The sequence below is a fragment of the Stylophora pistillata genome, chromosome 1, assembly GCF_964205215.1.
Source record: "Stylophora pistillata chromosome 1, jaStyPist1.2, whole genome shotgun sequence".
In the NCBI taxonomy this organism is placed as follows: domain Eukaryota; kingdom Metazoa; phylum Cnidaria; class Anthozoa; order Scleractinia; family Pocilloporidae; genus Stylophora; species Stylophora pistillata.
The window spans coordinates 4,569,810-4,590,167 of NC_142519.1; the positions used below are offsets into that span (position 1 = coordinate 4,569,810).

A 20,358-nucleotide genomic window follows, 5' to 3' on the forward strand; every position below is an offset into this window, starting at 1 on the left:
AATCAGTTCTGAATATCGACAGGTCAAAGTACGATTAACTCGGCCAATGAATACGAGCCTGATGCATTGAATAATTTTTGTGCAACGCGGGTTTAAAAACTCAAAATTTTACATAGAATGTATGAGCTCATTAGCGCTTTTGCCACCCAGAAATTTTGCAGTTTTTGATGGACTATTTTTCCTTGAATATTACACCCAAAGAGCTAAAAATTTCACCATGTACTGAGGTTTTCTAGCTCTTTAGCTGCCTGAAGTCAATTTGTATCTAACATGCTTCCTTCTTTGCGCAAAGCCGTATGCAAATAAGCAAAAATGTAAACAATGACGTCAGCATGAATCCGCCTATAAAGAGAAAGCAGATACGCCTCTAGTTGGGTCGAGCTCACTAAGGAAAACCTAAGAACCATTTGAACTTAACGGAAAGTGACCCTTTCGACCAGTTTCAATTTTTGGGAGGTGACTGTTCTAAGGCAACGGTCTGAAGTGAGCCTAGAAGACCACGTCTTTTACCTGGTTTGATGGGGTTGCTCAGTTCTGCATTCACTGGAAGATCAACTACATCTGAGTCTGTAGTCATAACTGGTTCTTCAGCAGCTTTTGTTGGCCACGTCATCCTTCTTGTGGACGATTCGCTGGTGCTCATTGTTCTTGTTGATAAAGTGATTTCCTCAGTAAGCGCATTCGTTGTAGTCGAATTAGTGGGTTGAAAAGTAGAAGTGAAGCTGGTAGTCGTAGATGGGATGGTATACTGTAAAGTTGTAGTAGATAAAGTTGCTGGAGCTTTCGTAGCGGTTGTTGTGGGCTTTCGGTTGTACTGGGAATCTTAAGAAGGAAAAAAAAAATAAAACCAATTAGTAACGTGTTGCTGGTGCGATGGACACTAACAAAATTGGTAAACTACCGGTAAAAGCAAGTTCTAGAGATGTGGACTAATCTATTCATATCAAACTGTTTCCCCACTGCGATGGACATTTGTTTTTGTCGGTTCCAGCCTGGCGCGGCGCTAACCCAGATGCCCTCCTGAGCAAATTTTCAAAATGGCGGACAAGCCTAAGAGAGAGATAAGAGAACCAAAGCGATTCTGCAACGAATACTCAGCATACACCCCTGTTAAAAAGGTCATTTCACAGAGAAAAGATACAAAATTGTATGATATTGAAGTCACGGAGGTTGACAAACCCAACAAGAGACTGAAAATTCACTACATTGGCTACAGTACACGCTTCGATGAGTGGAGACCCTTCGGGGTTCTGTCCTCGTGTACCGGTTCACAAGAGCCTATACAAAAGACCAAACGATACACAATAGCTAACCGATAACTCCTAAACAAAGAAAGAACAATGGTAATTCCCTTGTGGACCGGTACACCAGGACAGAACCCCCTTCGGGGACGGTGAAGCATCTGAATATTTTCCTTAGAAATTGTATAGATTAGTAGGCTGCAACAAAAATTTATTGGACGACGTTTAGGGTAAAAACAGCAATCTAACCTGAAAAAAATGTACTTATTCCGACTCTTTCGGAAAATAACTTTACAAATCTTACTTGTTTATCTCGTAAGTAAACGATGGTGAAGCGCTTTCCGATTCTTCTCCCACTGCTTTCACACTTATAAAACAGGAAACAAGCAAAAGGAGGAAGGTGTGGCTGTTTTGACTAGCTATTTGACGAGGTTCAATCTGCTCCTTGTTCGACAATTTACATATCAAAACAAAGGAAATTTGCTCCTCTCTTTGATTTTGGCGGTACATTTTCAATATGCGCTTGCGTAAGAGAGAAATAGCCCAAGACTCCTAGCTCGGTCTTGTTTTGACCACGAACGCCTTCTTAATTTTGACGGACCCGCTCGGGAAAAGGTAAAAATGACGAGGGAAAAACTTTACTTTGTAGTACGAAAATACACAAAATGGAAAGCCATGATATTATAGTCCAATATTTCGGTGGTACATTGTTAACTTTTTATACAGAGAGTCGGCAATATGATATAACATCCAAAAATCGCACTCGATTTGAGTGGGCCGATGAAGTGGGCGTGGTCACGAAATTCAGTAAAAGACTATTTGTACCCCGTGAGTTTGATATGAATCCTGCCATACGCATTACAGGTTTTTACCTCTGCTGCTTGTTCAAAAAAATATCCGTAGTTTCGTTTTGTTGTGTTTACAATTTCCTCATACTCCGATTGTCTATTGAGCCTTGCATGCTATCTGAAGTCGCTGAAATGTGAACAACAATAACATTGAATATGCTTTCAAGGATGATTTGAAGTTAAATAAAAACAAAAAAAGCATTTGAGAAGTTCCTCAAGATAATCGGTTCTTCTAAGATATTAAGAGTTTTCCGGTGCCGGAAGTTTAATTCTGCAAAGAAAAATTAAATCTTGCTCGTTGTTAAGACCACGTGTGAGAAGCTACAGTCCAAAAAACATGTGACCAAACTCTAACTCGTGTATATGTACCGAAACGTAACGCAACAAAAAAAAAACAAGAACAAAGGAAAAACGTTAGGGACTAGGTTTAACTAAACACCATGTTTATGGAAGCCTGGCGGGAAGCTTTATGACCATGCCATAAATACCTTGTGACCATGCCATAAATACCTGGTGACCATGCCTCCTAGAGTCACGTGAGATTATCGAATGAAAATTTACTTTTTAATTATTGAATGAAAATATTTTACCGAATGAAAATATTCCACTGAATGAACACATGTTTTATGATTATTTTTAATCGAATAAAACTATTTTTACCAATTGAAAATATTACACTGAATGGAAACATGTTTTATCGAATGCAATCTTTTTTTTTTTTATCGAATGAGAATGTTTTTTCTTTATCGAATGAAAATATATCTTATCAAATGCAAATATACATTTTGAAGGTGTAGTCTGATCGTCCGGGTGAGTGTAGTCCTGAGAAGGACTGTTGTCGGTGGTAGTGACTGACGTTTCGACAACCTGTGCGGAAGTCATCATCAGAGTCAAGTGAATGATTGTTGTCAGTTTCATTCTACTGACAACAATCTCGTGTGAAACTTACATCAAATGAAAGCAAAGATGCAGTTGTATATTACGGAAAGGGGAAGGGACTCAGAAGTTGTGTGTAGCGCCTCAACTATGGAATTTGAAACGAAATAAAATATGTTTAAATTAAATCACGAAGATTATGATCAGTTCGTAAGGAGCGGAGCCAGAGGGATATCGCCGAGTGATTTTCTTCAAGTGATTTTCACCAAGTGATTTTCGCGGATAATAATGAAATCGTACGGAACTTACATCAAATAAGGCCACATAAAATAGCCAAGCGTGCGTGCTAATTAGCGGTGAAGTAATCCTCAACCATCTGCACTCATATTGCATGAATGCAGATGATCACATAACAATTGAGTAATGGTTTACTTGGCTGTAATGGCCGCTCACGAAAATATCCTAACATCGGTTAAAACCTGTTTTTCTATCAAATTCTGTGTTTTCTCTTGGCTTTAAGGAATGCGTGACAGGTATCGACTTTAAACCAAAAAAAGCTCAATCTCGTAAATTCTAGAGGACTCGTCTATCACAAAGGCGACAGAGAAAGGAGCGTGAGTGGGCTATGAATTCGATAACAAGTAAAAAAGGATTGTTTTTTTTTATCTTAGATATTGAATAAGATATTGAGAGAAACACAGCTGGCCTTGTTGTTTACGATCATCCTACGCGCAGAGAGCTTTCCCCCGCACAAATCGTTCCTTGGCGCACACGCGCATCTTCCCGTCTCTTTTCTATGTCCACCAGACACTAATTTACAAATAGGACGATAGTAGCATTTTACAGTTTGATGAGAAATAGGCATTGCGAACATAATCTTTGATCTTGTTAAACTGTTCGCTTACCAGGAGCTCTCCAACTGTCATTTTCCTCCTACAACATCTGCATGCTGATTCATTTTCTATCAATAAAAAATGTGGTTCCGTATCACGGTTTATTTTTGACTCAGTAAAGTGCGCATGATTAATATTTTCTTTCGGACCTCGTTTTGTATGACAACCACTGGTTAATTCCACTACCTTCAAATGAATGGTACGCTAACAAGTCTTACCGTTAAATCTTAAGGTAAGTTTATACATTTTTTACACAATTTCGTTTTCAAAAGACGATTTCTTTTGCACCTTTTTCAGCCAAATGAAGTAACATTTAAATAAATAAAGGAAAATAAAAAATAAGACCAAAGCTTATTTCGATCGTGGTTTTGTGAACATCGAAGGCAATAAGGTCAATTTTCAAAAGGATTTGGGGGAGAAATTTATTAAACAAAATCGTTTGATGCAGTACCTTACAGTGTTAGGATTTGATATTGATATGTGATGCGTAATTGTGCAATTGTTTTGAGACAACTGGTGAGATCGTCTCTTGTATGAATTTTTGTGACAAGTGTTAGTGGCTATTTTTTTACTTGAACATTAAGACGTAAATTCAGAAGGTTTGAATTTTGGCTGTTCATTCGTAATCATTTCTTTAATCTACAATAAACAAGTCTAAAATGGGGCTGAAGTTTGAGGCAATCCATGGATTTGTATACCTTTATTGCGAGCTAATGTAAAATAGTTGTATGAAATATACACATGATACAAAACGTGTTAATTCAAATTTAAGGTTCCCAAATTACTCCATTCGTAAACTGGAAGATCGATCTCATTACCAGTTATGTCAAGCGAAGTCCGCCAGGAGTGTGAATTTGAGCACGAACTTAAATATGATGCACCTATTCTGTTCTTCCGGCCTCTGGCTCAACATTAGTGTACATTTGATCGCTTTCATTGGGATAAATTTTAGTCCAGTGACTAATAATTAACCCCAAAAGTTAAGACAGGACCTTTTTCACAATAATTTATCTCGAGGAGGAATAATACATATTTTAACGACAGATCTTATTTTAGTAATGCAAATACTGACTGAAGTCTGACATGTTGTCAGACCGAATTCGAAATGTCATTTTTAGTTGCCGTCATTCACATACCGAAAAAGAAAAGAGATCAGAGGGGTAAATGAGGTAAGCCAGTGGCCTATTTCCAAGAAACAAATTGGCTTTTCTTTCTATCGATAAAATATTTGGAAAATATAGAACAATGACTGTTTAGTCTCGCGGGAAGAACGCATATGGTGGATAAAAACTGGTGACGTCAACATTTCGCTTTTAGAATAACAAACTCATAAACCCTCGAAGTTAACCGCCGTCGTTTTAATCTCAATTTATTGACAGTGGAATCTGCGAGTTTCAATGACTGGCGGGTATTCTTGATTTAACAAACATTTATACGTTTTGTCTCGCATTTATACATGATAAGGGCTAAATCCTGTATAGTAAAGCTCTTTGAACGAGTTCAATATTCATTCGCCTCCAAATTCATGAATATACATGCAGTGAATCTTCCTCGAACTCCTTCTATAATGCATAAATTTCGTGAAGGTGTCAAAGAAAGCGGAAGACATTTAAACTATATATGATCGTGACTTTTGTCTCTCGGTGAATTTTAAACTAAAACTGGTCAGATAGAGGTTTCAAGTGAATCTGATCGCGATATAATTAATTCTACGTTAATTTGAAATTCTGAAGCTTGCCAAAAATATCTAACCAGTACCGGCTTTTGAGCTTGGCAGTTATTTCTGGTTCGATAGTCATTGAGGACAAAACTGCTCAGTCCCTAAAGGTGACTGAAGCCTTGACAACTGCAGCGTAAGAGAGAAGTCAAAACTCAGACGGAGCAACTGGAATCACCCACTTGCATAATCTTGATTTTATCTATTCCTATCTGGACCTCATATTTGGCGCTTTCTTTCGTTGAATGTTTCGATAAAAGCTGAAAGAAGAAGAAAAATTTTGTATAAATACCGTATTTATTCGAATAATCACAAATCCCGAATATATTCCGCCCTGAAATAACTGCATTTTAAAGATGAAATATTAACAAACGCTGCATCATGATGTGGCGTTTATCTATTCGAATTATAGTCTCAAAAAGGTAAAAATGTTTAAGATCATCGCATTGGAAGCTCAAAGGTATATAATCAAAACCGCCTTCCGGTTAGCTCAATGGATAGAGCGCTGGACTTTTGTGCGGGAGGTCGAGGGTTCAAGCCCCGGCCGGACCAACACTCAAGGTCCTAAAATAATTGAGAAGAATATGCTACCTTTCTATAACATTAAGTAACGGTTAGATATTCTAAGTCTTCTCGGATAGGGACGAATAAATGGAGGTCCCGTCTCCTACAGGGTTAGGGGTAGGAGACGTTAATTTCCCACGCACGAGATTACTGTGTGATGGTGTCCTCCCCTGGGGTGGAATGAGTGCGATTTAATCGTTGGACTACTCGCATGGATCGCATATGTTCCGTTCTAGTCTTGCCCTACTGCGGTAATGCAGTGAAATATGGTAAGAAACACGAGAACAATATACGGTTCTTTAGCTTATTCAAGCTTTGGAAATTTGCCCTTTTCGATGACAATGTTTTTCATTTTGAAGTTAGTATACTTCCGTGCTCTTTCACTGTGCTTCCCTCTAACATTCTCCCAATGCGCAGTTAATTTTCTTTGTGAAAGCGGAGTGCTTAACTAGGGAGTCACTCTTCCTCTCTCCAGTTCCTTGTGTTAACAATTTATTTTCGGAGTTTGCGTTCAGGAAGTTTTTCAGCAAGGTTGAAAGTTCTCCTAGCCCATGTTCCACACGGCTTTTTTTTTTTCTTCCAATTGTTTGTTTATCAAGTATACTCCGATTGCGTTTACATCATTTTCCTTTGCCTCATCGCGCGTGTCATGCTAAACTGACTTGTACGCATGATGTCCTCGGACGACGCTATTAAAATTTACTTTGAAATACATTTTACCATACCATATTTTGCAAGAAATAAATTTGATTTTAGACAAACGCCGATAGCCAAATTCGGGGTCTTAGCTGAAACTTTTAATAAAGCGCTGCTTAGGAACAATGCGACCATACTTAATAAAACTAAAACGTAGAAAATGTCTAAACTTTACCAAACTTTGCATTTCCTATGGAGAGATAGATAGATAGATAGATAGATAGATAGATAGATAGGTAGATAGGTAGTTTATTGACTAAAATCATAGCAGCCATAGGCTGAGTCACGTCTAGCTTACAATTACTGATATACGTAAATATGTATGTATATATAAATATATATATACAATATGTATATATAAATATATATATACAATATGTATATATAAATATATATATACAAAAAGAAAACCATGAGGACCCTATAGTATAATATATATTTAAAAATATAAATGCCATCAATTAAATATCTAGATATAAGATATGATTACCAGGAACGTTCAGTTGAACACTACTTTATCGTCAAACGAATCATTACCGTCCTCTCACAATGGACTATTGGTTGCATCTCGACGACAATCGAACGCATTAACTTTCAATTTCATCTTCGAAAAAGGGACTTCGTATACAAGCGACCACTTTCAGAGTCAGTTTAGCGGCTGGATATCTCTCCATTAGCAGGTACATCTTCGCCAGTGAAGTGACATTTTTTCCATGAGTCGATTAACCCAACCTAACTGTCTCTTCCTTTAGATAAAGTCCTTCTGAGGCGGAAAAAATAAAAGAAAAATATAACCGAGTTCGTTTATCATAAGCATCTGCTAAATATAAGAAATAGGAATCTTCAGCATTCAGGACGGCGACACAAAGGAAGACGTCGATTAAAAATGAATTTCTACTTTTAATTAGAATTTCGAAAATGGCTGCAGGTGTTTACTATCTCTTACAGCGCCATACCTCAATTTCAGCATAACGTATGGTGGCAGCGTTGTGTTCCAAATGGAAATTACAATCATTTGTCGTCGCGGTTTCCGTTCGCAGACGACGCAAATTTTGCTAATTTGAGGTTGTTGTTTTGCAAAGGACGGCAAAGAAATGTACAAAGCTTTAAAACACAAGTGCTGAGCTATTGTTCTGCCCACGAGATCTTTTGTTTTGCCACGTCCTCGTTGCCGTCGTCGTCGTGGTTTGCTTAAGGTCCCTATTAGTTACCTTAAGAAAGCACGACGGCGACTTCAAGGAAGACTTGGATTAAAAAATTAATTTCTACTCTTAGTTAAAATTTCATGAATGGCTGCAGGAGCTTACTGTCTCATACAGCGCCACAGTTCAACTTCAGCATGACGTATAAAGTAGCCGTTGAGTTCTAAATGGAAATTAAAATAGTCTGCCGTCGCGGTTTCGGTTCGCAGACGACGCAAATTTTGGCGATTTTACGTTGTTGTTTTGCATAGGACGGCTAAGAAATGTACAAAGTTTCAAAACGCACGTGCTGAGCTATTGTTCTGCCAATTAGATCTCTTGTTTTTCCACTTCCTCGTTGCCGTCGCCGTCGGGGTTTCTTAAGGTCCCTATTATTCGAATCGAGAGGAGGCGGATGGTGATGTCACTGTAAAATGTTGCGAAGGATTTATATCCCTTGACGGAAGGATTAGCAGAGATCAGATGTGTAAATGTTAAACTACAAGAAATTTTGATCATTTCTAATTAATACTAGTGGGATTATACGTTATTTTAATTTATTGTAAGAGTACATCGTGTCCGTTGGTAGGCTACCTAGCTTATTCAAGTTTACGATCCCATAAAAGTAGTTTTACACGGACATGAAGAGTTCACTCGCTCGATACAAAGTTCTTGTCAAGCCAAACAATCCCTTTTCTTTATGATAAGCACTGTTTGAAATAACTTTGCTTTCTTACTGCAGGTCATTACAACATAAAAATTCACTGTTTTTTTTTTTAAGTTCGTTGCATTTGCTTGCCACCGAAAAAGTAAGTTATCAAAAGTTTTTAGTAGGTTTGCGAACAACCTCGTCTCTGTTCACTTTAGATTTTGTTTGTTACTGTTAGCGATTTCGATAAAGGGGCAAAACAAAGGCTCAAGCAAATAAGTTACTGAGTAATCGACAGACGAAACTATAACCACATGTATTCGGTAGGATACAAACGTTTCGGGATAAATGAAAGAGAAAATTTTAATAAAATTATATACCTTTTAGCGGGAATTTTGCGCAAAATCGCCAAATTTGTGACCCCCTTTTCCCTTTTTCCTTTCACAACTGCCTGAACGGGTAAATTTAGATACAATAGCTTAGTAATACCCTGGTTCGACCTATTGCCTTAGTATACTACCTTCTTCTAAGAAAATAACTTATTTTAAATAAACAATCCCATCTACAGGTCATTCCAAACTTCCACGTAACAAATTTGTCTACATGTCATGCTGATGGGTTACTTTTGGCTTCAAGGAGCTTTGATGTGTTTTGTACTATTGACTGTTACCGGCGCTTTGTGGAATCTTCCATTTGTCAGAGCTGAAACGTGCGATCCCAGTATAAAAAGTAAGTAGTTAAACGTCCTTGTCAAAGAACAAGTAGATGCGAATGCTTTTCTTGTATGTATATGTATGAGTATGTATGTGTACAGGAAGTGTAAAATGGCTACCATACAAACAGCTCTAAAAAAGAGGACGCGGAGGATGCTGGTATCTTCTTCAAAATGTTTCGCATGTATAGAGAAGAAAGGAAGAAGATAAAGACAAATGATTCAGCGTTTGTATACAACGTTTCGGGCTTCGGCCTTCTTCAGGTGGAGAATTCAAATTAGAAATAAACAATAAAAAGCTTAATTAAAACGGGATCTAGAGTATATGAACTGCACTCACTTTACATCATAAGATAGATTTATCTTTCGCATCGCTAGATCGGCTAGAAAAAGATTGCGTATTATTAATCTTTCTATTATTATCATTTATTATCAATTTCTCTAGCCCAGCAGGACCCGTTGTGGACATCTCGTCAAGTCGAGAAAGTAACAAAAGACCCGTTTTTGCTTCCACAAATTATAGGGGTAATTTTAAAAAGGAAAGTAAAATAGCTGCTACCTAAATAACAAAAAAGGTATTGTTCCTTTAATGTGAAATAAACAAGCATCGCGCATCACCTTTTTGATGACAAAAGAAAAGGTACATTTTCTTAATGCATGTTTTTAAATTGAGACGTTTTTGACAATGGGCGTGTATCTAATTATTATAGTAGAATACGTGTGTATAGTATACACAGACATGTCTATAAGATAGATTTATTTATAATTATTATCTTCGTTAGATAGGCTAGAGGGAGAGAAAAATGTATTATGGTTTTTTTAGTATTATTTATCATCAATCTTTCTAACACAGTTAGACCCGATGTCAGCATCTCTTCAAGTTCAGGAAACAGCTGCTTACCCATTGGTGCCAGTATAACCCTGACTTGTACAGCACAGCCCAGAAAGACAGACTCAGTATATCTGGATAGATGGGTCCAATATATCGAGTGGTACGATCCACAGGGTAGACGCGTTGGAGCTAAATGCAAACAGCCCTCAAACGTACATGCTCATAAACCTAAATTAAGCTGCCCATTGTTGCTTAAAAATTTGACAGTTGACAAATTTGGCAGCTACACATGCCAAGCTGGAAATAGTTACACAAGACACTGCAGAAGGAGATCAAAAACGATAGGTGAGCAGCCTTATCATACCTCTACATAATATAAGACATCCTGCGATCTATAAGGCGAAGGTGGTTGTCGCGTTCCTGCACTTCCTCAGCCTTCTCGTCATGAAATTCCCCATAAAGTGTAGTCCTCTTTAATACGATTCTCGCTGTTCTTTTGCATACAGGTAGCCTTTTGAAAGTATACAAATGCTGTGCAGTTTTTTCCATGAAAAAAATTATTTGCTTTCGAAAAACGAAAACGTTTCGTTTTGAGTCCTGAGATCACTTTCGCGACACCGAACAGGTTTAAAATAGGTGACGATTCACTCGAATTGCGTATCAAAAAAACTGCGTTAGTAAAAGCTGTCATAGTTCCAAGTTGTTGTACAACTTGTCATAGTCTAAACACCGTGATTTCATAAAGATTAGATTAATTCCAGTATTCAAGAGAAGTCTAAAGCTTACGACTCTCCCGTGTTGCTTAAAACGGTAGGTGAAAAACAACGATCATTTTGAGCATGTGCCTTTCCTCAGAATTTGCTAAGATTGCGTATGATTATACTAGAGTTGATGATCTTTCAGAATGTGCAAAGTTTAGCTTGGGGAAATGAATTTGGATATTTTTTTAATAATTTTTTTGAAAATTAATCGTGAAGAAAGCCATAAAATCACGCAATCCTGTTGGGTACATGTGACCATCAAGAAATTGATATAATAAAAATTGACACGACTCCGATGCATATAGCAAGGTAAATATAATAACCCTAACTCGAATTTTATATTCTTAGCTGTTCATATGAGTCCAGAGTTTTTCTGTTTTGCCGTTTTCTCCATTCGGCGGTCTCCGTAAGTTTGACATCTGTACCGTCTCTTTCTGTCGCGGCTCGATGAAAACGGCTGCTCCTGAAAACGTCTAAACTTTGCAATTTGTGTTCCTTGTGTGCTTGATACGACGTGTTGGTGTTCTTTGGGACAAAATTGATTAAAACACTGATCAAGCCGACTATTCAAAACTTATGTTCAGAGTTTTGTGCCATCGTTCCTTCTTATCATCTATCGTGTCTGACAGATTTGCATAGAGGCCAAACGAGCTTCCCTGACAGTTGAATTTGTTTATGGAGTGGTGGGGGTGGGGGGAGAGAGAGAGAGGAAGTATACGGTCTCTCTCTATAATGCGTTACTTTGGGGTAGCAGATTTCTCTTTACATCGCTAATAAACTATTTTACCAATAATTTATCTTCCTTGTTCCCCTCAATTTTATGTAATTAAATTAACCTCATTAGTGTATGTTTCTTTCTCACTTGTACTAAATAAAAATTCAAAATTTAAGAAAAAACATACTTTTCGTGTTCCTCCTCTTGGAGAAATGATGGAGGTTTTTGCTCTGTCGGGAGTATAGCTCTTGTTCGCAAATTTAGCATATTTTATTGTCGCGCTGTGCAAATAACGTAGGGTAGTTCAGTCAATTGAAAACCATCGAGACCTCTTTCCTGTTTTGAACTGATTTGATTGAAAACTTCGCAACAAGGATCGCCAAAAACAAAAGAAGAGAGACATATGGCAAAAAGAACCACTCTTGGCTACTGAGAATACCTTATCCACCCTATGTACCAATTACTGTCACGAGCTCTTGCTCAGCCTGATAGTTTTGTGTTGCTTTGCAAGCAAGGCGTAAAGTCTCAAAACGGTTCCCGGTAAACTGCATGGGAACACATGCTTGAACTAGTTGGCTTTATTGTCAGCTCTTTTATGGCTTCCTTCAGAATTTTAAGAAAGATTTGTATTTACAGTATAAAGAGTACAAATGTGAATTGTGAGCTACGAAGAATTCGTTAAAAACTAAACCGGTGTTGATCGTAGCTGTAGCGGCGGGCTTTTCTGTTCATGATAAACCTCACGAATGAAATTAAACAAACGGTAAAATGAAGACCTTGGAAAATTCGAGAATATCACATCCAAGTTGGCGTCAGTATATTACGCGCGACAATAAAAATATATATATCAGTTTATTACGCTTTTTGAGTTGCCAATGATTTCTAAAACAAAAACAATATTGTTTTTGTTAATGGTCACGCATACACAACATGGCGTGATTTAAGGTGTTTCGTTGACGATTTTCAACAAATTCTTAAAAATCCCACATTCATTTCCCCAAAGTAAACTTTACATATTTTGAAAGATCGTTAACTCGGGTATTTAATCTTACGAAATTCTAAACAAAGGCACAAGCTCAAAATTATCGTTATTTCTCGCGTACCGTTTTCCGAAGCACTAGAGAGCCATAACTTATTTACTTTTCATAACAGGAGTAAATATGGAAGATTATGGAAAATATCAGTGCATTGCAAATAATAGCTTTGGAAAAAGCCAACCAGGAGTGGCTTTCTTAAAGAAAGGTCAGTTATTTTTTGATAAAAGAAAAAAAGTAAGGATCTTAAAGACGGTTAATGCAAGGACTTGAACACTAGAGAAAAATCGCGAGGGCCTCGGATTTTAAAATCCTATTTCATCTTATTTTTTCTGCTTCTTCGTCTTTTTCTTTTTCATCTTAATTTTTATCATTAGAGTATTACTATTACTAACTAATGCTTCGTTGTTATCTTGCAGTGCCCCAAAAACCTGAGATTATTAAAGGTCCAGAGAACAAAAGTGTCTCGATCGGTTCCAATGCTACCTTTAGCTGCACTGCTAGGGGCTTCCCGAGGCCAACGATCCATTGGATAAAGGACGATGCTTCATATCCTTTACGGTCCAACTCCAGAGCAAGTGTTATTCAAGACAACCGAAGAAGTCGCAGCCAGCTTTTCGTAATGGGAGTAGAGATGGAAGATTATGGCAAATATCAGTGCATTGCCAATAACAGCGTTGGGAAAAGTCAATCAGGAGTAGTTGTTTTAAGTAAAGGTGAGATAGTTTTGGAACAAGAGGCAAAAATATAGATCTCAACGACGGTTAATTCAAGGAATTGCCTTTTGGACCAAAATCTCAAAGGTTTAGAATTAAAATGCCTCTATATCCTCTGCATTTTTTCCCTATTCTTCTGCTTTGTCTTCGTCTTCTTTTTCAGTCTTTTTCAATTCATAATTCTGACTTATTACACTATGCCGTTACCACTTTACCATTATTATCATTGTTACATTATTTTTGTTGTTGTTATTATCAGTACTGTTCTTATTTCCGTGCTTAAAATCTAAGACCATAGACTCGAGGGGAATTTGTATTTTTTTCATACTTCATCCACAGCAGCACTTATTCCTCCAGCCTCCAAGAATGGAAAGCCAGAAAATTCAGCATCTCAAACTACTACAATCGCTGTACCATGCGCTTTGGTAGCTGCACTTATTTGTGTGGTCATTGGGTTTGTGTGGATTCGGCGTAGAAATCGTGATAAAAAGGTAAATAATACGTTACGCGACATCCCCGTCCATATCATAATGAAACAAAAAGAGTTCGATAATAATAACAATAATAATAATAATAATAATAATAGTGAATAATAACAATAATTAAAATTTCCAAAGTTTTTCTAGACTCTGTATCTCGCCTTACAAAATAACAATGATCGATGACAAACGACAGAACGTAGCCTCAGTGGAAACTGGTTCATAGCTGGTTAATCCTAACATTCCTTCTTATAACTTATGCAGAAGGATTCGGGGGCTTGCTCGCCCCATTTTTACTGAGTTTATGGTGCAGCTCAATTCGAAAAAGGACTCGGTTTATTTCTTACTCACATACCTTCAAATTTTCAAATTTTAGGGTCATCGTAACGAAAGATCTATATCATAATTGCCTTTTGCCTTTAATTAAATGACAGGGCAGAAAACGTGCGACAATGGCGTATTTAGAAAAAGACAAGCACTTGCTAAACGGGATACAGGACCTTGAAAACGACTGGTCGCCTAATACCCAAACCATCAAAAACCCCGAGGAAAGGAACCTGTTAGTAGGGGACGGAGTAGGGCAAAGAGGGCTTCCAGACGGAAGCGAGCAGGATGATACGATACAAGACATAAAAGAAAGAGGTCAAGAGAGATTAGATTCGGATGAGAAGATTGTTGGTGCTGACATTTTGACAGCTGATCAATGTGTTGAACTGGGTGTCGACGAACAGCGAAAGATAACGTCTCAAGAGACCGAAGAAGGATACGAAAACTTGGAAAATCTTGAAGTATTCGATGAAATACTCGGAGAAGGCGAATTTGGAATTGTCTACAAAGGTCGCTATGGTGGGAAAGACGGAAACATGACAGATGTAGCTGTTAAAAAGCTGAAAGGTGCGTACCCGACGTCAAAATGTCAAATTGTTAATTCCTAAGTGTAGTGGTATACCGCTGAATTGATTTTTCTTTCTGGAAGCTATGCACCATCCTGCTTTTTCGTCATTTTTCCCTTTGCCAGAAACACCCATAAAGTCTGCTTCTGTCTCTTCTGAGCGCTCTCTCCAGCCTCGCTACTTTTCAGTCCATTCATCATTCTTTTTACCACAGTCAAGCAATTTAAGAAGTCCCATTGCTTTTTTCTCTATGCCACCGTAGACTCTAGTGCCATTGCCAAAAAAACCCTGCTTAATGAGATAAGGACCTTGAAGCATGCTGGGAAACATCCCAATATTGTTACTTTGATTGGTACGCGGATAGAGGGAGGTAAGTCAGTTTTCGACGATGTAACTTCATAGAAATAGGCATCTTGACTTAGCAATTAACGGCCCAATAAGGTAACGTTTTATCCGTGTGTAAGATCAGTTCGAACTGTGCATATGCTGATGTTATGATTAAAGGAAAATTAATAGACTTAATACGAGTTATGCCAAACGTCTGTGCTTCTTGATCGGAAACCATCTGATGCTAGCTGATGCTAGGCTGTGCTGGGAGATTCATATGGAGTTTGTTTCTTGGTTTTTTGGCACCAACTTGACTTATTTTTACCGACGAAATCACCTTTTGATCAACTCCAGAGGCAAATAATGTCCAATTACTTTCTCGTGTTAACTTTTCTGCCGGTGTTTGCTCTTCTTTCTCTAGAAAATGTTCTTGTGGTCACTGAACTGATTCATGGTGGCAGTCTGGAAAATCTTTTAAAGGCCAAGACGGCTTCAGGGGACAACAACAATTATCAGAACGTCTGCTGTAAGCTTAATGACCGGCAGCTGGTTACAATTGCATTTCAGATCGCCGCGGGAATGCAGCACTTAGAGGAGAGAAAGGTAAGACCCGTTGACAGTGTGTAGAAATGTTGAGGTAACTTTGTTTATCTTCCACGTTAGATTACCGCTCTCAAGTGATTATAAACAGCTCTAAATATAATGCTGGCAGTTGGAGGTTTTGAATGACACATTGAGGATCTTTTGCACTTTGGTATAAGCCACCGCTCAGTCATTTGTGAGTTTCTGCTAAGCTAAAGATTTATAAATTGTCTTCTTTTACAGTTCGTTCATCGCGATCTAGCAGCGAGGAATATTTTAGTTGATGCCAACTTGGTGGCTAAAGTTGGAGACTTTGGATTGGCCAGGGACATATCCGACGCTGGTATATACACCATAACCTCCAACGTAAGTACGCTTTGCAATCAGTTTCAACGACTAAACAAAAAAATCAACAAACTGAAATGTATTTTAATTAATGCTCTTCCATAGTATAATCGAACACACTGAGTTTATTCCCTCCCAAGGAACTGTGTATTACGTTTACTTAATTAATTATGGTAACTGTTTGTACTGATAATAATGACAACAACAATGATGATAACGATGTAACGGCCAAGATAACTACGCCTTTGGATTTTGCTGGTGATCAACAATAATTAGAAAATGTTATATATCTTAACGTTGAAAAAGGAATCGCATACACGTACTCAATGCATCCTTCTGTTTAATGAGTCAGCCTCTTCCGAGTCTCAGAGGGCATTGACTCTACCAGAAATAGGACCTTGCTCACATTAATCTGTCTTTTCAACAGGGCAAGGTTCCGTGGAGATGGTCGTCTTTAGAATCTCTGCGAGATCTGCATTTTACATCCATGAGTGATGTGTAAGTTTCATTTTGTATTTTAATACTGTCAGGTAGCTGTCTATTTACTCAGAGGCGGAGGTAATTGCTTAGTACAAAGGATTTCTATAAACGTCATTTGCCTGCCGCTCTGCTATTTTCCCTAGAGCATTACCATGGTTACATTAGGGCTTCATTTTAAGTTGTTTGCTCGTCTCCATCTACATGCCTAGTGTATATTTACCTATTTGCATTTATGGACATGCCATGAAAACTTAGCATGACTTGAGTAATTTCTTCTTTCAAATGGACAACTTTATGCTCATATATTAGTTGTTTGAAATTTACATCAGAGCCGAGATCCGACCGGAAAGACACAGCGAAGTCTTAAGCGATGCAAATATTCATTAAACACTCAAAGAATACGACTAGACTTGTGGATCTTTAATGAAATCAGTGCTAATCTTCCTTACCAGAAGGTCACCAGCCTCTTTTCCTAACTCATTAAAGTTATTAAAGCATTGATGCATATTTGCAGGTGGTCATTTGGTATTGTCTTATGGGAAATTGCCACTTACGGTAAGTGTCGTGTGAAATTATGTGCGACACCCTATGAAATAGAAATCATGTTCTCGTCATGAGATTCCAATCCATAAAGAGCCTAAAGTTAGGAAGGCTCCTCTGTTAAGCTAACTATATAGAAACAAGCATCTTCATTCAGAAAAATGCGTATTACCAGTCAGTCGAAATTAGAGAGGATCAGGGGCCTGCCATTCGGCTACTAGACATTTTATTCGTCCCACATTTTTTTTTGTCTCCGAGCTGCGCTTAATTTTATTCGTAAATGAGCAATATAAGTCTTTACGAGTCCCAATTTTTCCTAAAAGTTACTGCTGAAATACTCATTCTATTCGCTCCTTGTCTCTAGAACTGAATTATTTAAATCACGATGATCTTCTTTCTACCAAACAGGTGAGTTGCCATACCCTGAAATCTCATCACCAATTGCTTTGGTAAGTCGACTGGCTACAGGATACCGGATGCCTCGTCCCGACCAATGCTCGGAAGATTTGTAAGCTTCAAAGTCTTGTAGAATGCCGATAGAAAATGAGTTGAATGATTGATAATTTTGCAGAAGGCTTCAAATAATGGAAAGTTAACTTGCCATATTTTAGAAATAATTGAAAAGCGTTCCACTCTTCGAGGAAAGTCTTGCAAGATCCACTGACACACACTTTTTCTCGTTGAAAATCGAAACGATGCATGGAATGAGTCGTCATGATTTAAAAAAACGATTTGCATATCAAATCAAATGTCACACTCGGAAAATCAGTGATCTTTCCAATGCTCATTGTCATGAGTTCAAAATCCTCCTTTGCACCTCTTTTCACGTTCGATACGGTCAATCCAGATGCTGATAGTGTCAGCTTCAAGAGAACGTTAACTAATACTGCATTGAAATTTTAGATATGAGCTGATGAGTTCTTGTTGGAAAGAAAATCCTATGATGAGACCAGCCTTTTCACAGATCGCCCAACAGCTGAAGATTTTTTTGCGAGAAGTGAAGGTAATTAATGGTTGTATTTACAAGATTTCCATTTCTTCTCTTCAGTACAGCCTTTCTTAAAACCTTATCTGTCCTCTTCTTCCTTCTTCATTTTTTTTTTTGATCGATGATTCACTACACCCTTTTATGGACTCCTCTGTCACCCTATCAGTCCCTCTGGTAAACCTTTTATTTTCAACCCCTGCCATGAATACATTTATCCATTCGTAACCATAGTCATCCATCCGCTTCCTTGTCTGTCTGTCCATCTGTCGACATCTGTATGACTGTCCGTTCATTCTTGTTCTTGTTCCTAACGTCATTCATTACTTTTGTTCAATTCATATAAGACCATTGTTTCTTTCCTTATCTCTTTGGGAATTATCAATGGTTGAATCTTTATTCCAATGATTTATTTCAGAGGACATATACAAATATCACAGAGGAAAACAATGGAGAGGCTTGATGACGCCCTGATGCTAAAGAAAACCCTCATTTTATTTGATTAGTCATAGGAAGAAAAGCGTGATATCTCAAATAAGTGCATACATGAATAAGACCTAAAGTATATGTGCACGATCCTTCGCAGTAAAGCACTATTAAAGCAATAGTGAGAATCAGACCTGAAAAAAATTCAGGCCTGTACGGGATTCGAACCACTGACCTCTGCGATACTAGAGCAGGTCTGATTTTCACTATTGCTTAAATAGTGCTTTACTGCGAAGGATCGTGCACATATTCGTTTCATAACCGCAGTTCATATATATGTATTTCATATGTTTGTTGTTTAAGACCTAAAGTATTTGACCTAGGTGTCGACCACGCTCAAAACATTTTGATTCAATTTGTTTTCTTGTAAGAGAAGGTTCGGCGCGTTTTCTTCTCAATAGGTAATGTAAATCGCAGTAAAGAATACACGGTGCACCCATCTAAGCACGCATCTATCCTAGATTGTAAGAAGCTCCTCCTTAATAATTTTCTTCGCTCGCAGGAAAATTACACTTCTTTCAAGCTCACGCCGCTTACTGCGTGCGTTACAACAGAAGAGAGCACAGTCAATGCTTCTTTATTTGTTGATTAAATAAAATACGGAACTTTTGAAAGAACATGACTTGCAAATGAAACCTGTTACCTTAACTTCAAATCAGAGCTACAGGGAGCCAGAAGAGAGAAAACACAACCACCGACGAGAGAAGTGTGTGACACTCGACAGAAGAGAGAAATAAATTTCAGCATATAACATCGTAACTTATATATCACTCTCAACAACTTTCCCAAGTAATGATAATTGTATCAAAACGTAAATAAAACTAAGGCATAAAAAAAAAGGAAAAGAAAAGAAAAGAAAAACCAGTTGATCATATCACAGCCAGAATGACAATAAAACTCGACTTTATTTGCAGTTGGCAAGTGCTTAAGTTTACTTATATGTTATTCAAGCGCCTCTCTTTAAAATATTCTTCATTAAATACAAACAATTTACGCCATCATAATTAGAGAATGTCTGTCTTATATATTTATCATATGTGTATAAAAATAATAAAACGACCCACAAAACGAGAAGATAAACGTAATAACTGACACTAGAACTCAGGCAATTCATTATTCAATAGCCTGGGTGCCAGGCCCTCGTGATTAGCGCTGCAGGAAGACGTTTGCCGAGGGTCTGGCACTAATCATCAGCGCGAGACCTCAGCAAACTTTTCGGCGGCTCACCTTGCCCAGGGCCCTATACTTTGCCGCGGACGAGGAGACACGCACCGAAGCGTTTATAATGAGGGCCAAGTCAGAAGCTAATTAGTCAGATCATTAACATGTCTTCTGGGAAAGGCTTGCTCAACCTCATTACTACGCAACAAAAGCTGCACCTCGACAATCAATAATCACTACACGAGAGCCGGCCATTGTTGCGACAAACAAAATACACATAAATGTTTCGTGTTGATGTTTTCTGTCCGGTTTTTGATAAAATAGGGAAACTGTTTTGTTCGTGAATTACACTACCGTTTGCGACTTCTCAATTTTTTTTTTTAATTTTTGTTGAATTTTGATCAAATACACCATACGTTAAATTTCCTGAAACTGAACCCATCAACGATTTTCTTTGGTGTCCAAATACGATGAAATTTGATCTTTTATCTTAGTAAGACAACCTTTCTTCAAACAAAGCCATCGCTGAAAGTTGCCGAGGCGCTTTACCGAGTCCAAAATATCTTTAAGAGGCTAGAAACTAAAATTTCGGGCCAAGATTTAACGGTATAGGTTGATGGTTATCGAAATACTCCAAGAAGTGTT

At 37.8% G+C, this 20,358-nt stretch overlaps 1 protein-coding gene and 2 long non-coding RNA genes across 9 annotated transcripts in view; 1 reads left to right on the top strand and 2 right to left on the bottom strand.

Annotated features, from left to right (window-relative positions):
• LOC148740922 (uncharacterized) overlaps positions 1-1,269 on the bottom strand; it is a 178,860-nt gene extending 177,591 nt beyond the window's left edge. For both annotated transcript variants that reach the window (XR_015999205.1, XR_015999203.1), the window contains exon 1: positions 511-1,269. This is a non-coding gene — a long non-coding RNA (uncharacterized LOC148740922). The remainder of the gene's footprint in view (positions 1-510) is intronic.
• A 2,675-nt stretch (positions 1,270-3,944) lies between these two features.
• LOC148740935 (fibroblast growth factor receptor 3-like) lies at positions 3,945-19,465 on the top strand. Of its 5 annotated transcripts, none has more exons than XM_088754410.1 (16): positions 3,962-4,090; positions 8,759-8,825; positions 9,234-9,394; positions 10,231-10,554; positions 12,838-12,927; positions 13,139-13,435; positions 13,775-13,926; positions 14,349-14,808; positions 15,070-15,177; positions 15,556-15,737; positions 15,960-16,082; positions 16,489-16,559; positions 17,056-17,096; positions 17,490-17,589; positions 17,985-18,084; positions 18,485-19,465. In XM_088754410.1, the coding sequence occupies exons 3-16, from the start codon at positions 9,274-9,276 to the stop codon at positions 18,527-18,529; spliced, it is 2,214 nt and encodes a 737-aa protein (XP_088610536.1). In that variant the 5' UTR covers positions 3,962-4,090; positions 8,759-8,825; positions 9,234-9,273; the 3' UTR covers positions 18,530-19,465. The 5 variants fall into 5 exon arrangements, with proteins under 5 accessions (XP_088610528.1, XP_088610536.1, XP_088610533.1 ...); XM_088754399.1 differs by lacking the exon at positions 3,962-4,090 and adding an exon at positions 8,433-8,503; XM_088754402.1 differs by lacking the exon at positions 8,759-8,825 and having other exon boundaries at positions 3,945-4,090.
• On the bottom strand, positions 7,249-8,282 carry LOC148740936 (uncharacterized). Of its 2 annotated transcripts, none has more exons than XR_015999256.1 (2): positions 8,143-8,282; positions 7,249-7,598 (listed from the first exon to the last, which is right to left on the bottom strand). It is a non-coding gene; the product is annotated as an uncharacterized LOC148740936 (long non-coding RNA). The 2 variants fall into 2 exon arrangements; XR_015999255.1 differs by lacking the exon at positions 8,143-8,282 and adding an exon at positions 7,792-8,062.
• Positions 19,466-20,358: the final 893 nt, after the last annotated feature.